The following is a 16475-nucleotide window of genomic DNA, read 5'->3' on the forward strand; positions in this document are numbered from 1 at the left end:
TTCGCGCCTACACACGTGTCTCATGTTCGTGTGGAGTGTGAACTACTTAAAGGGACTCTCGATGAAGAGTCTCTTTTGACTCCTACAGTTGATACTACTATACTAGTAGTAATAGAAAGTAAAGAGTATAAAAAAAGTTGGACTTATTAGTAGTGATGATGAAAGAATGGAAAAGAGAGTGTAAGTGTTGAAAATAAATTAAGGGGTGGTGGGAGAAAAAGCCCAGAAAACATGGTGAGTAGGGCAGGGGGTGTCGTTGTATTGTGTGGTCACTTAATTTGTTTTGTTTTGATTTATATTTGTAATTTTGCGAAGACTGGACCTTTTTAAATTTGTTTGGTGGGTCATTAATCGGAAGTTTGAAACTTTCATGCGCCACATTCCTACGCTGATTTTTTCCCAATTTTAGGCCTGCTTTGTTTCTTTTTAGTTTCTACTTTCACATAGTAATCTCCGTTATTTATATACTGTAACTATTAGAGCTGTAAAAAACTGACTCGGTTTATGAAACTGACTATAACCACTTGAACTCCAATTCAAGTATGTTTGAGAAATTAGGTTAACAAAACTAACTTGAACCGATTATGGGCCTGTTCACATTTACTTAATTTCAGTTCAGTTCAATTCAACTTCAATTAATTTAATTTACTTAAGTTCAGTTCAGCTCCTAATTTCCTTCTCTAATAAAATATTCATTTCAGCTCAGTTCAGTTCAGCTCCAATTGGCTCAGTTCAGCTCAGCTCAGTTCAGTAAATGTGAACAGACCCTAAATGTTGACCCTCCATCCGCTTTAACCCATAAAATTAATCTAAATAATATGAGGAAATCCAACTTCTAGTTGAGACCCAAGAACTACAAATCTAACTAAATCGACAATTGACTTGATAATTACTTGAAACTCGATTTGATGATTTGATTAAATGCAATTGACTTGACCAATAAAACATAAAACTTGACACTAAGTTGAAGTAGGCGTGATACTCCTTTTAAATAATTTAAACTGTATCGGAGATTTAATAATTAACCAATTGAGCTCCTTTAATCATAGGTATAAGAGCAATTCTATTGGTTGTAGTTAGGAATTTGCTTGTAATTTTAAATAATCCCCAACAACTTGAAATTGGAGCTAGAAAATACAATTTAGCTAATTTGCTTGGAAAAAGAACTTGCCAAAATGGAATATAATAGAATGAAATATAATAAAATGAAATATAAAGAAGTTAATTAAGAAATGAGGTTTTTTTCAATAGTAAGCTAATAACTAGTCATTGGAGCTCAAAGTAGCTAAAATAACATTTAGCTTAAAAGCTTATGTGGCCTTACAAGCTAATTTGAAAATTAGCTTACTATGGAAGTTGCTCACTTACCTTATACAAATACGGTAAAAAAATTAACCTGGCAAACAATGGGGATTAAGGAGATAGTGAAAAAACAGATATCACAAACAATGAAGACTCCTTATGTTATCGGGCTACTGTTTCTCCCTTATCTTTGTAATTCTAGACTTTCAAAAGGTAAGAAATGTAATACTAGAAAAGTAAAAATTATTTGCCATAATTGTATTTGAGTATTGCAATTACCACAATGTATGTTTAATAACCAAGTCTCTGATAACATGAACATCACAGCAGAATGACACAGAGCTCCCAATACATTTAATAGGTACTCGTATTGTAGTAATCATCTGAAATGAATGTGGTTTCAATTTTCAAACGGGCAATGCTATCAGTCTATAGTAGAGGTGATCAAAATGAGCCTGGACGGGTTTTGGAATGCGTGTTTATGCATATGTAGTTGATTTTTTAGGCCTGACCCGAAAATGACTCAAAAGGCCAATATAGCTCGACCATTTTGGGTGGGTTTGGGCGCAAAAAAAGTCGGCCCGAAACTTGGCCCAGCCTGAAAAGTGGGCTTATTTGTTGGCTTCAGCCTGATCTGACCCGCCCAATACCTCTAGTCTAGAGGAATTATTTAGCCCAATTCTGAATTGGGCTTCATACATCTTGAATTGGGCCTTCACGCTGAATCTAATGCAAAGTCTCAATAAAGTTGGATTTTCAGAGAGAATCGGCCCAATTACTCCAGTCTTGTTGGACTGTACTTCTGAAACGTGGTCTTGTATATGTACTAGTTTTAGCCTTTTAGGAAAATCTGAGTAGTGAACTAAGAGACTTAGGTTATACTTCGTATGACTATGTGAATGAGTGTCTAGGAGGTAGAGCACTCACATAGAGGGGGTTAAAGGCTTTATAAAGCTTGGATGTTGGATGGCCAGACGTGGTGGGGATCGCCCTGACGGAGTAGGATTGAGGGGTTATCAGGCAGCCGTCAAGGGAACAATTGAAGGCGAGGTCTCGCAAGGGAAATGGAGGGAAACTTTACTCAGTATGAGCACAAAAGTATCCTGGGATGAAAATGTATTGACACACTACATCAAACTCAAAAAAATACTCTGTAATTTTGAGTGAAAATTATATTATTAGCCCGTTATGAACAATTTAGCACACCTAACTGAAATATCCAATCAAAACATATGCAGTTTGGTCTGTTAAGTTTTGGGCTAGTTCATATTTCTAGTCTACAATCTACATACAATAAATCAAATGGACCTAATTAAGTATTTCAGGTCATGTGATGGATCAAATTCACACCTATCAAGTCCATGAAAAGGGTATCTCCATCTTTAGCATTTTTTTTCCTTGCAAAATGTTAGCTAAAGCTCACCTTAAACTAACTAAGAAATTAAGGAAATAAAACCACTATGCTTTGGATTAAGCTATGAGGAAAAAAAAAAGCTATGATGATAGTATGGCAAGTTAACAACATTTTTAATAAAGAGTATAATAATTTATACTGTAAAATTTATGAGTGTTGTATTCATTTCCTATAAGCATTACTTTGCTCATGTTAAGTGGTCAGATAATATATGAAATTTAAGTGAGCATTGTTTTTGGCCCGAACTTTCAGCGTTGGGTATTACTAATTAATTTTAATTTCAACTTGATTTGTGATTAGCTCGACATCATAATTTATTGATTTAAGATGTATATCACTCCATCCGAACATACAATGTAGTGTTTTCCCTTACGTATAGTTTTAAACACTACCTTTATGCATAAATTTATCCGAACTTGTTACTGTGTAATTACGCATCAAGTAGAACCAACCGAATGTCAAAATCCCGCCACAAAGTTATACTGTATACTACCTCTTATTAATTGCAACAAATGAATTTTATATGTCTTACAAATAATACCCCTTTGTGTAATTAATATAAAACAGATGTATATTTTTTCCTTATAATTTTTCATGAATATAACCTGTTCTCTTACATTGAAATTCAGTTCAGTTCAGCTCAGCTCAATTCAGTTCAGTTCAGTTTAGCTCCTAATTTCCTTCTCTTATAAAATATTCATTTCAGTTCAGTTCAGCTGAGTTCAGTTCAGTTCAGTTCAGTTTAGTACAGTTTAGCTGAGTTCAGTTCAGTACAGTTCAGTTCAGTTCAGCTGAGTTCAGTTAATGAGAATAGGCCCTAAGACTTAACGTTCATTGAAATAAATCAGCATTACTGTTGAGTCTTCTCATTTTTCAAAGTTTACACTGTATATAGCCAAAATCATAGGAGTAGTTAGTAATGTGGTACATAATCAACAATGGTTGGCCCTACACAATAAGCAAAGGGGACCCAATCTTAATCTCGGGCGTTTATAAATCGAGCAAATGGCGTTTTATGTGTAGAAGAAGCATTAAACAGAAAAACGACCACTGACTTTTAAAAAAGCTTAAAAAATTGAACTTCTTCAACTACCCACCAATACACATCAACATTTGCATTCAATATTATTAGCTTTTTTCTTTTGTTGAATATGGTACGTAGAAGATTAGGTAGTTGCCCTATCATACTTCACTCCATTCCATTGATTAATTTAATTTTTTTTTGGTGAAAATTGATTAATTTATGTACGTGGAAGATTGATGATTAAATATCATTCACTCTATTGGATCCATTAGATATTTATCTTAGAATCGATCAACTTACATGAGACTGTCTCGTAGTAAAATATTGAATGATACGTTAGTATTTGCTGATTGTCTTAAGTAATCAAAGTGAAAAATCACAACGCATTATCAATTTTATGATTTTATTAACAAATTTATTTATTTATTTATTTATTTTTATTTTTTTTATTGGTACAACTTTAATCAAAATTGCAATTTGCTATGAATTGTTGATTTAGCTAAAGGCTAAGAATTCATAGACCATAATTATGAGTCATAATCCAGTCGATCAATTGACACTAACTTTACAAAAAGGATTTGTGTAGAAAATTTTGCATAGTAACAAATCTGTTGTTTTATTTAAATTTTCTTTATCATAACTTATTGACCTTTATGTTACCAAGCTCATTTGAAATTTATTTACTTTGTCTAATCTTAGCGCTTGTTTTGATTTACTGAATTGAGCTGAACTGAACTGATTGGAGCTGAACTGAACTGAATTGAAAAGAGCTTAAATGAATTGTTTATGTGAGAAGGAAATTGGAAACTGAACTGAATTGGAATGAACTGATTGGAGCTAAACTGAACTGAAATTAAGCTGAAGAGAACAAACCCTTAATATAGATATAAATTCACTTAGAGACTAAATTCAAATAACTTATGTTAAGCTACCCAAATTTATGAGAGCATATTATTAGTCTTAATTTAAACATGTTTACAACTTTTAATTTAAACTCAACTGAATAGAGCTGAAATGAATATTTTATGAGAGAAAGAAATTATGAGCTGAGCTGAACTGAACTGATTAGAGTTGAAATAAACTAAACTGAAATTAAGCTGAAGTGAACAGTCCTGTAATGTGAAAGAACAAAGTCAATTTGTTAATTCCTTTGCACATGATCAATATATCATTTCCCCATTTCGCATATCCCATAGGACACCACTATAACTATTGCTTCCCTTAAATTAGCAAGATTTCTTTGAGTGGATTATGGAATCTAACCAAACACAAGGAAGAACTTCTAGGTTGACCAAAACTACTGTTATTGTCGAACTACAATCATCAAGATATGATTTAATAAATAAATGCAATCATACTTTGATTTTGCGTAGATTACAAGGGATCTTCCTCAAATTTCTAATCTTAAATATTGACCTACTGAATAGTCATAATAATCTTTATTTTACACTAATCATACAAAAATAAACGAATAGTGATAAAACACTCTTAGAAATTAAATTTTACACGAAGTAATTTGTTAACAAAATACAATTAAATCCGACATTTTTCATCTCAAATTCTCGAGTATTCCCGAGATCAACTAGGAGAACCACCACGAGAAAATAATGATGTAGTTATCAATACACAATGTTATGATTATTTTTTTTTTGTTTTGTGGGGGTGACACATTAATTACTAAGATGTCTTATTATAAGTATGGAAAAAGACATGAAATAAAGCAATGAGTTGAAGGATAATTGTTTGTCTAATCTTCTAAAATTCATGATCAGCCCACCTTTGAGTTTGTCTGTTTCACAACCAAAAATAAAATCATTTACTACTCCTCTTCCAAAAATCATCTTCTACTATTCCCCGCGCTTTCAAATTCTCTGCCATTAATTTCTGATATATTTCACCTGCAAATCTTCAACTATATTTGGTGGGCATTTGATTATTTTCCTTTCTTCTTCTGGCAAAAGTTTCTTCAAAGGTATGATTTTTAAGTTATGTAATTTTCACTGAATTTTTTTGTATTTCTTTCTGCTCATATCCCTATCAAAAAGTACAAGTGCTATTAATTTTCATTTGAATTGTATGTGAAGGAATTGAAATATATATTATTGGGTTTTTCTTGATCATCTGACTGATATATTTTGGTGGGTTATCTTTAATTTCTTGTATTTCTTTGTTGCTTGTAAGTTTGATTTTTCATTTCAATGGAGGTGGGTTTTGTAACTTTTTTGAAGTCCTACTATCTACTCTTAGTATACACACCCGAAGTTTAATGTGACATTTATTTAGGGACGGAGGAAGTATATTTTTGCTTTAGTTTCTTATGCAATAGATCAATTTCATCTATCTTAAAATTGATCTATAATTTATTTTTGGTAAATTGTTTAATGTTTGTAAGTTTGTATTTTCCTTTCATGGAGGTGGGTTTTGTAACATTTTCTCTAAATTTATGTTTTGAAGAATTTGGCTAACTATTAGGTTGTGTCTTGTAATTTAGGGGAAATTCTAAATTGATGGATTATTATATTCAGTTTTGCTTTGAATTTTGATGATAAATCATAATACTTCTTGTTAAAGTAAACCCTTTTAGTCTTTTAATAATCTGTTCACTATGGCACTATTTTAGCTAATGAAATATCCCATCCTTTTTGGTAATTGTATTTTACTGGTTTGATTGTCATTAAAAAAGCTTAACTTCATTTGTTAATGGCTGGGGTTCATTTGCAGCATTAATCTTGTTCAACATCTAGCTGAAATGACACTCGTTCGTGTCATGATTTCTATTAGATTATGTGCATTATTTTGTTCAGAGATGGAGGCTTTGGAAAATTTTCCTGTAGACTATTAGCTTCTTGATTACGGATTATAAGATTGTGTACGCGTTATACTTGTTTTAAGCTCATTGTGTTTCATTTTTTTGTATCATCTCAGTGATGTTGGTGTTATGTGCTGTTTTTAGGAAATCTGTTTTTGTGATAGTGGCTGGTGGAAATTGATTTGGTATATATGGAAACATTATTTGGCCTTCTGAGAAATTAGATTGCTGACAAGGTAGTCCATCAATCATGCCTACTGATTCTCTCAAAAATCGGAGGGAGATAAGAAGTTGTTTAGTAGAGGTAACAAGCTCTCGAAATTAAGATCAATCTTTGCTTGCTCATTTGTTTTACTTATATTCATCAGTTCCTTCCTTGGTGTTCTTTTATCAGGTTTCTGACACTGAAAAATGGCTTTGGGCATGTTTCCAAACCAAAGGAGTGCTTCATAATGATGCTAAAGATCTGTACCATAAGGCTTGTTGTATATATGAGAAACTATTCTTGAATAATAATGAGCTACCAGACCTTCAAAATATCGAATATCTTTTATGGAGGCTTCACTACAAGCATATTGATGAATTTCGTAAGATAATATCCCAAAGTTCGGCAAAGAGTGAAGATAAGATGGCTGCAGCCAGCCAAAAGAAGGTTGCAAATAAGAACATTGTTGAGGTTCACATGGAAGGGTTTAAATCATTTTTATCTAAGGCAACTAAGTTTTATCAAGATTTAATCAGAAAAATTAAAAGATTCTATGGCCTTTTTGACGAGCCTTGGTTTTATAAGAATGACAGAAGTTCAGATCGCATAGAACAGACAGAATTGCATAAGTGCCAATTTGTTTCTCATCGTCTTTGTATCTGTCTTGGGGATCTTGCAAGATACCAGGAACTGTATGAAAAGCCCACTATTCAGCAAAGAAACTGGTCTGTTGCTGCTAGTTACTACCTGGAAGCAGCTAAGATCTACCCTGATGGGGGAAACCCCCAAAATCAGGTACTTGCTATTCTACTTGTACTCTCAAATGCTATGTTACTTGGACTCAGTACTCATGTCAGACATGGGTATGCGTCAAAGTATCAGATTCGAACTTTTATGTGAAAATTTCCATGTTTTTCGTCTATAATGAATTGTCAAGTGTTCATATGAACATATCAATGCCAGATTGTCAAAAATATGACATGGGTACTTGAGGTGTGCTAGTAACATAGCTCAAATGCATAAACATATAATAAGCAAGGTTGTCAGGATATTATATATGTCCTTATAATGGTTTCTAGTTGGCAGTGCTTGCGACATATATTGGGGATGAATTCCTTGCTTTATACCACTGTATAAGAAGTCTGGCTGTGAAAGAACCTTTCCAAGATTCCTTGCAAAACCTTATGCTACTCTTTGAAAGGGTAAGTTTTGTGCTTGTAAGATTATATTGCTTTTTCAGTCATGTAACTCCCCTCTTTTCCAGTATATATTGAAATTAAGATGTTTCCCTTCTGATATTGCAGAATAGGTCAATTGATATGGATTCCAAAGCAAATGAAGTGTATGACTTCTCCAAACCATCCGAGTGGATTTCCAGCCCTAGTAAAGCGGCACCTGCTAATGGTGTGTCTTCATATTATACTACTCCGAAAGTCACTGAGCACAATAAATCTATGCCAACTGATGCCTGGAATCTTATTATCAGAACGAATAGTTTCTTCTTCTTAGAGTCCAGGTACACATCCTTCTCACAAATCGACTATGCTTTCATTGGTTGATGTCTAAACATGTATATGATAAATCAAATGGTTTGAATAATATTGCGATTGCTTAATTTTGCTAATTGTGCTATACTACTATAACATAGTTGATACATTTGGAGCTATAATCTGGACTGTCTAGAGTCTGGACATAATGTTTGCTTCAGAGGTGTTCATAATGGCATTGACTTGCTTATGGTCAAATGCTTTTGAATCATCTACTAAAACAACAAAAGAGTGACCATTCCTAGAGTGAATTTGAATCTTTAATTCTTTCGAACTAGTTAGAGAGTGACAGTTTCCTCTTATCCTTATCCATATCCGAAGTTCTTCCGTAACTAGTTTTTGAAATAACCTTTTATTCATCCTGATTGCTGAGTACGGCTATTAAAGTGCATTTTAGAAACCGTCTTCTGGCAAAGTGATGCAGCAATATTAGCAGTAATGGTTGCTTTCTTGGAGTTCCTTTGAGATCTGGATCTTGTCATTTGGGTGCAGAATTGCAGATCGATTGAGGGCAGCAATCTGCACTTGATTTTTAACCATAAATTTTTAAGGAGAATGTCTGTGTTTGCATTTCTGAAAGAATTGAAGTGGTAAATGAGTAAGAGCTTTATGACATGAGATATACCTTTAGTATTGCCTAAACCCTGCCTTACTTCAGGTTGGCAGCTTAGCATTGAGCTCATCTACATTCATGTCAGTGATAACTTTTAAATGAGCTCCTTACGATCCTAGCTTCCTTCATCTAAATTTTATCTCCTTCTCATATGCTACATAACTAACGCTCTCAAATATCTACGAGACCTGACATAGTTCTAGCCCTTCTAGGCATGTGCTTTGATATGTGTACACAGACACATAGTATGTTTGAATATGAGAGTAACAGTCTTTGAGCATTTTCTTCTATAGTGCACTTCTTTTGGTTTAGAATATAAACACAATTAGTATGTTTGAATATGAGAATGAAAGTCTTTAAGCATTTTCTACTTACTCATAGTTTCAGTCCTTTGATTGAGTCATGATATCTAACACTCGTCGTACTAACAGTATATGGGTGTTTGCAGTTTGGAAAGCTTCCCTTCCACTTTTAGTTCCACTCTAAGAGAATTGGAAGCATTATTGGCACTGGATGTTTCAGAACTGAGCTCTGCATTAGAATCTTACCGGAATATGAACTTATCTAAGGCAGGCCCTTACCGAGCCCTGCACATTATCACTGTCCTGATTTTTATCATCCACAACCTAGCTGAACCTCCAGAGAAGAAGATTCTCAAACCAAAAAATGAGATGCAGCAATGCATGCTAGTAAAGCTGGCTTTGACTATCACATTCACATTCATGGGCCGCTTTGTTGATCGGTGTTTGAAGGGAGGCCCCGTGATTTACTTCCCTCTTCTACCCGCTGTGCTTGTGTTTGTGGAATGGTTGGTGGGTGCTGCTGATAAAGTAAATGTTGATGATGAGAAGTGTGATAGTGCGAGGCGCTACTTCTTTAGTTCTTTTGTAGACCTACTGAACCAACTCCACCAAAACAGGGGTCAAAATACTTTTCTTGACCATATTGCTCTGTGGGAAGATTATGAATTGAGGGGATTCGTACCTTTATTGCATACTCACAACTCATTGGATTTTTCAAGTCATTGGGAAGAAGAAATTAATTATAAAATGAGGAACGATTATCGTGCTCATCGCATTGTTAAAGCAGCGATAAAGATGGCAAAGGAACCAGCTGGTTGTATGCGAAAATGGCTATTCTATGATGATGTCAGTAGACTTTTCAGTGCAATAGAGGCAAAAGATAGTGGAAATTCAGCTGTGGTAGAAGAAGAAGAAGACATTGTGTTTAAGCCAATCACTCGACGTAATTCAGAACCAATACAAAAAGAACCAAAAACAGAAGCTTCTGATGAATGCTTGAGGCGTGCTTCTTCACTTCTTGTAGCCCACGACCGAGATGTATTCAACTCAACTTCCAGCTCTACTAATTTCCTTCCCGGCTCCAGTAATCAAGCCGCTCAAAATGAACGTCACTGTGAAACAAATAGCACAATTTCTGAGGGCCCCATTACCCCCATAGCTGCTGGGCCTCCATCACTTAGCTCATGGGTTCTTAATGGGGAAAAGTTTTCCAATGAAAGAACAAAGGGTAGGGATGCTAACAGAAGCGTATTGGATCCCATTGAGGAGGCAGTGGCTTCAGACGGGTTGATGAGAAGTCTTTCTCTGTCCACCAGTGATAGCTCTGGCCCTGCTTCTCCAGTAGCATCTCCTCCGCCTTGCTCTACTCCCACACCTCCTGCCCCGTTATTACCTAGTAACGCTGTGTGGTTCATAAATGCAGCAACTCATCAACCAGTAAATTTTTCTTCACATCCCCCAGATGGTCCCCGAGCAAGCCCTGGTCTCCCTTGCTTTATTGATAACTCCTCACCATGGAGCAGGCCCCAGGACCCTAAGCTTGGGAATCATAATCTACCATGGTTCCCCAATCACGCTATGCAAGATCGATACACTGCATCTAGAGATTTTAATAGCTACCATGGCTCTGAGACTTCAAGTTTCGGCCTCTTTGACAGTTGGAGGTGTAATAATTCATGGGGTTCTGCAGGAACCATGAATGTGGATGGCGGTCCACCATTATTTCTTCCGAGTTCTTCACTTCTTCATGGGTTACAGGATCATCAACAAAGCGCAAAGCCCTATGTTTCCCCTGGCATTGCAGACAATAGACCAGAACCACAGCCACTTCTGCAGTATCTTAAGGAAAGAGAGTGGCAGCTACAGCAGAATTCGCCATTCACAGGTTCTCCTTATATGCATAAATGATGTATCCAAAAAGTGATTATATAGAGTTCAATTTGAAGAAATGCTAGTAATTATTGCAGGAACTGATCTAGTGATTTACGAACTTCTCCAAGGACCCTTAAACATTCTTTAAGAGGCCGTACACGCTGAGTGCTTAGATTGTGAATGCATATGATGTACATATTTAACAAACTTTTATCAGAATTTCGATGCATTTGCGAGCTTACTGGTTCATAATGGAAGAATAAACGGAGCTAATCCAAGACTGTGACCAAGTTTTGAGAGTGATAGGCAAATAAAAAGTTCTTATTATGCATGGATGGTGATTTATTATTGGGAATATAGCCTAAAATGATTCTTAATACAGAGGTCTCTTTATAAGGCAAACTATGCAATCTGAAGTTGCTATTTGACTAAACTGAAATTTGAATAAAACTTTACTGTTTGCTAATATTCTAATAACAAAACTGTGCCTCGAATCTGAGTGCCATTTGAGTGCATACATAACCTTTAAACCCATCATTACTTAGCTTGTTAGCTTCTTTCTTTTTCAATAAGAATAAGTTTACTACCCTATACAAATAAGAGTTTGGGGCAATTACAAGTTTAAAGGAAGTTTCATCGCAAAATCAATTTACAGTAGGCAGAATATGGTTAAGGATGTCATCATGTCGATGGTGCACCCGGAGTATCCGTATACAATGCTCTCACTTAGAATGACAATTTGAGATTTTTTAGTTAAACTATGTGTTCTTTCATTTCATACAAAGTATACGGAGTATCATTTTTAATAGGGACCATGGTCTTTTGATTATGAAATACTAATGCATGTTAAATACTTCCCAAAATGGAATCAAGTTGGGAATTCATAACAAAATTACGTGCAAATCGGTGTAATTAATGTTAATCTTTTTTCAATGTTTCCTTTTTGAGCTTCTTATACATAGCCCTAAGGGTTATGTTTATCATTTTCCTTTTTTAATGGTATAAAGCTTATCTTCTTGAAAACAATCATTGTTTATCAAATGACAACCAATATAGAAATGTAGCAAATGTGTTTTTCAGTGTTTCCATGTTAAACCGCTACCGATAGGGAAATGATTTTGGCACACCCATAATTGATTTTGGCACGCTTTTATAGGGTTGTGCCAAAATCAATTATGGGTGTGCCAAAAGCCCAAAATTAATTTCCTACCGATAGCAATAATCCACTACTTGTGTATGATATTACAAATTTACCCCTTAATTTGCTCGAGTATTTATCTCGTTGATAAAGTGGGGCTCCCACGGATTCTTATATCCATATTCCATACCCGACAATAAGAAGGAAAAAAACTACTAGCAGACGGAAGATTGACCAAATTCCACCCAACGATTTCAACCGGAGAGAAAATTTGATCGTCAATCCTCAGTCTTAGTCTTCCCGGCGGTAAGATTTCCGGCGCTAATCTCGCCGTAATATTCACCGGAACCCTAATTTCCGTTTTCTCTCCTCACTCAATCACCCCCTGTAAAACCCCATCAAAAAATGGAAAAGAAGGCATCTGAATTCGAAGATCTGTCATCAGTACAGGCAGTTTTAGTTGGTGCGTTAGCTCCGGGAGTCAATGTTAGTATACTGTTGTACATCATATTGTTTTTATAATTCGTTAATACGAGCACGGTCTCGGATTTAGTTCTCACGTTACTAGTTTAAATTACGCTATCAACGTGACTATTAATTCGAGACGATTAACGGGTGTTTGAGTGATGTAATTTTATTGTTTGCAGGCTCCAACATGGACTACATTGAAAATGGTGTTTGTGATGCTGGGTGCTTGTCTAATTTTGATGCTTGTTTTGGGATTTACTTCTAGTGATACTGCTTTGATTCTTCATGTTGGGTTTCTTGTTCTTATCACTCTTACCTTATTTTTATTGCTCACAAGGTATATACTTTTCTTTAGGTCTAATGTTTTTATTGCATTGTTTATCATCTTGTAATTTCTATTGTTTTGATTTCATTGTTATTGCCTTTGATTCTATTGGGTTCTGTTTCATGTTTTGGATATTTAAGTTTTTTTTGCATTTAATGGGATAATCATATCATTAGGTAATGTTTAATGTTTAACATTATGATTTTTTTTTGTGTTGATTGTTATTTTAGAAATGTACTTTGACGTAGGAATTTGCAATTGGAACTATCTTATATTGCCATTATCAGGATAGTCATTCTTTGGCATAAGGTTGTTTTGGATCTAAGTTCAACTTAGTAAGCATTAGAAACTCGATAACTTAAAACTTTATGGCTTGGAACTGGACAACTCAAATTTTATGATCAATTTGATAGTTTAATCATGTGTTTTTCTTCTTTAAAGGAGAAGATTCGATTTGTGATGTAAAAGCAAAGGGGTGAAAATGATGATTAATTATATATATAAATTTTGATTATACTGCTACTGTTTCTCTTAATACATACATATATTGACTGAAATAAAAATTTGATCACCAAGGTGTCAATCTCTTATATGTTATGCTGTACCTTTCTCAATTTGTAGCTTATGAAGCTCTCTAGCATACTGAACCCTTGAACAATGCTGGGCAATATTTGATGCTTGATTGCAGCCCCTTGAGTGGCTAGATATATATACCTTTATATGAACAATTCATAGTTGCTTTTCATGACTCACTTCAGGTACCTTTTTAGTCTTGCTGAAGTGTAGACCATATTCATTCCGTTAATCCCCTGTCCGCTCATCTCCCACCCCCCCCCCCCCCCCGGGCCAAAGAAGCAGAAGAGCGGAATGTTGTTTGTCTCTGTGGGAGTTTTTTTTTTTTTTTTTTTTTTTTTTTTTTTAAATCCGTGGACCTAAAGTAATGGAGGCTAAATACCATTTTGGGCAACATACTTAAGGTTTTCTCCCTTCATAAGCCTAAGAAGAGAGAAACTTTGCATAGACAAATTCATCTTTTGTATGTTTCAGATAGCCAGTCTTCATAATGGCACCAAATATTATCTAAGGCTAGATGGTCCCATAGTTCTAGGTCTATGCTTCTTAGATAACTAGAACAATTAAGAAGACAGTAACGTTAGTGTTAATTGCAATTTGAATAATTCACTATTGTCCTTTAGACCTAAGATAAGCTTTCCTTGGCAAATGATTTAGTATAATTAGAAGTTGTAGGTATTGATCTATCAAGGCTTTGAAACCTGGGCTTACTGGTTTAGCTTATTTCTTTTTCTTCTTGTTTGTGTAGTACGGGGGGACTATACTTTCACCAGCTTGGAATTCATGATTTACACATTGCCTGCTTTTATCTCTTTAGTTTACATAATTGGTGCATGGTAGATGTGTGACTGTTCTCTGTTATAATACATGTCATACAACTTATTCAAAGCTTCAGCTTGTGCAATGTGATTTTATGCTTTGTTTACAGTTGCTTATCGTGTTACTGTCACTGCAAAATTTAGAGGTTAAATTCATTAGATTGGAAGGCTGCCTCTGTTTTTACTACCTCTTTGTCCATACTGGGTCCTTAGTCCATGGGCTTAATAGTGGGTCAGGTTAGTTGTGCTCATAGATCCATACCTCATGGCAGTATTGTGTAATGTTCTTTGATTTACTACAGCTTTATATATGTTTTTGTAAAAACTTGGGAAAACTGGGGGGGAAGTTCAGAAATAGGATCTGTATGTTTGATGCTACTCAGCTGTCACTTCTTACTACAGAAAGGATACAATTGATTTTAGCAGTGTAATTGAGCTTATAATATGGTTAGGAGCTGGAGACCACCTATAGATAAATCATTATCAGCGCTTTGTTTGTAGCTTATTGTCATAAAAACTGGAACGTGATCAGCATATCATTAAATCAAGTGTTCTAACTCACTTCACCTGTAGTTGATACCTTGGTATTTTCAAGGGGAAGTCTATATTTTTTCTCTGCCTCCCAGCCTGTAACCTCTTCGTTTCTTGAACCCCCCCTTTTTACTCTCTTTTCCTGTTTCTTTTGGACCTTTGGCACTTGGGAGATATGGGTGGGAGAGGAAGATTGACTGTTGATTTTTCAGCACCCTCATTCTGAGGAAGTTTTTTGTATTGCCAGATTTTGACATCTGTGTTCTGTAAATGCCAGTACGTATAGTGCTATTGATCTATCAATGTTTTATCTTTCATTCATCACATATGGGAATTGCAAGTACAAAAATTATGTTTGTTTTGAAATGAAACTGAGAATCACCAAGTTCTTCTGAAATTCTTGTACATATGTTTGGTTATGTGCATGCATGTTTTCACTTGTTCTAATGGGCCCTTGTAAGATAATTCTTGATAACTTCCTATATAAAATATACCTCATTTGAAGGAAAATGTGAATGCATAACTTCCTGACGTTGCCCCACGCCCCCCTGTCAAAAACAAAAATAGTCAGTCTGATTTGTGCATCACTAACCCTGCCACCCTGGTGTAAGTGTAACCTGGTAGAGTCAGCTTTTGTTCTTCTGATTTTTTGCCTAATTGTCGTACCTGTCATAATGTATAACTTGTTCTGTTATCTCTGCAGTTTTCTCGAACAAACGGGTCTAGTTTCAGTTGAACATCAAATGCAAGAAATGGGCTTGGTGCCTAAGGATAGCAAAACAAGCCCTAAAACTGAGTAAAAAGAGTGCAGTTTCAACCATGATATGTGACAGTTTAGAGCAAACAATTGAGAAGAACAGATCTTTTCAAACAATCAGATTTTTTTCCCATTGTAATTTCGAATTTTTGATGGCAACATACAGTACTTCATACATCCTACGGAAGAAGAGAAAAGGAAGTTGGCCCTGCGGCTTCTCATTACATGACAGATAGACAGAAAGTTGAAGGAGCTCCCTCGTCCTGTTGTTGCTTTTGCATTTGACCCCTTCTGGACTTCATGTAATAGGAACACGAGCACTATCAGCATTGCAGCATAAACTTCTTCCTCTATATACGGTTCTGCTATAAAAATTTATATAGGATAAATGGACAACACTAGAATTTTTGTTCCTCTTTCTTGTATTATATACCTATTCGTTGATAAGAAGGATGCATGGCTTCCTAATCATAAGGGGCACCATGGTTTGCTTTGCCATTCTTTTTAGGTCATGTAATTTTTTTCTGTAAGAAAATCAAATTGCCAAATAATAGAGAAGAGTAAGGAGTTTCCTATGTCTTTTCCTTTTTTTGTTTTAGTCAGATAGAAATAATTCCTTACATTAAAAAAAGTGTACTCCTTTCGTTCCCGAAAGAACGACCCTATTGGGTTGATTTTGCGGGTATTAAGAAAGTAAAATATAAAGAAATAAAAGTATGTTGGAAAGATAAATTTACAAAGGATTTGTAAAAAAAGTAGAGAGAGAAAGTAAGTACA

At 35.0% G+C, this 16475-nt stretch overlaps 2 protein-coding genes across 2 annotated transcripts; both read left to right on the top strand.

Moving 5' to 3' along the window:
* Positions 1 to 5493: 5493 nt before the first annotated feature.
* Positions 5494 to 11419, top strand: LOC145611406 (nonsense-mediated mRNA decay factor SMG7-like). The gene is made up of 6 exons (XM_081666735.1): positions 5494 to 5712; positions 6694 to 6853; positions 6944 to 7549; positions 7834 to 7956; positions 8059 to 8270; positions 9363 to 11419. Exons 2-6 carry the CDS (start codon positions 6800 to 6802, stop codon positions 11122 to 11124), a joined length of 2757 nt encoding a protein of 918 aa, XP_081522861.1. The 5' UTR covers positions 5494 to 5712; positions 6694 to 6799; the 3' UTR covers positions 11125 to 11419.
* A 1004-nt stretch (positions 11420 to 12423) lies between these two features.
* Positions 12424 to 16273, top strand: LOC145612051 (uncharacterized). The gene is made up of 3 exons (XM_081667429.1): positions 12424 to 12712; positions 12874 to 13031; positions 15645 to 16273. Exons 1-3 carry the CDS (start codon positions 12632 to 12634, stop codon positions 15739 to 15741), a joined length of 336 nt encoding a protein of 111 aa, XP_081523555.1. The 5' UTR covers positions 12424 to 12631; the 3' UTR covers positions 15742 to 16273.
* Positions 16274 to 16475: the final 202 nt, after the last annotated feature.

Source organism: Chenopodium album, chromosome 24 (genome assembly GCF_948465745.1).
Source record: "Chenopodium album chromosome 24, dcCheAlbu1.1, whole genome shotgun sequence".
Classification (NCBI taxonomy): domain Eukaryota; kingdom Viridiplantae; phylum Streptophyta; class Magnoliopsida; order Caryophyllales; family Amaranthaceae; genus Chenopodium; species Chenopodium album.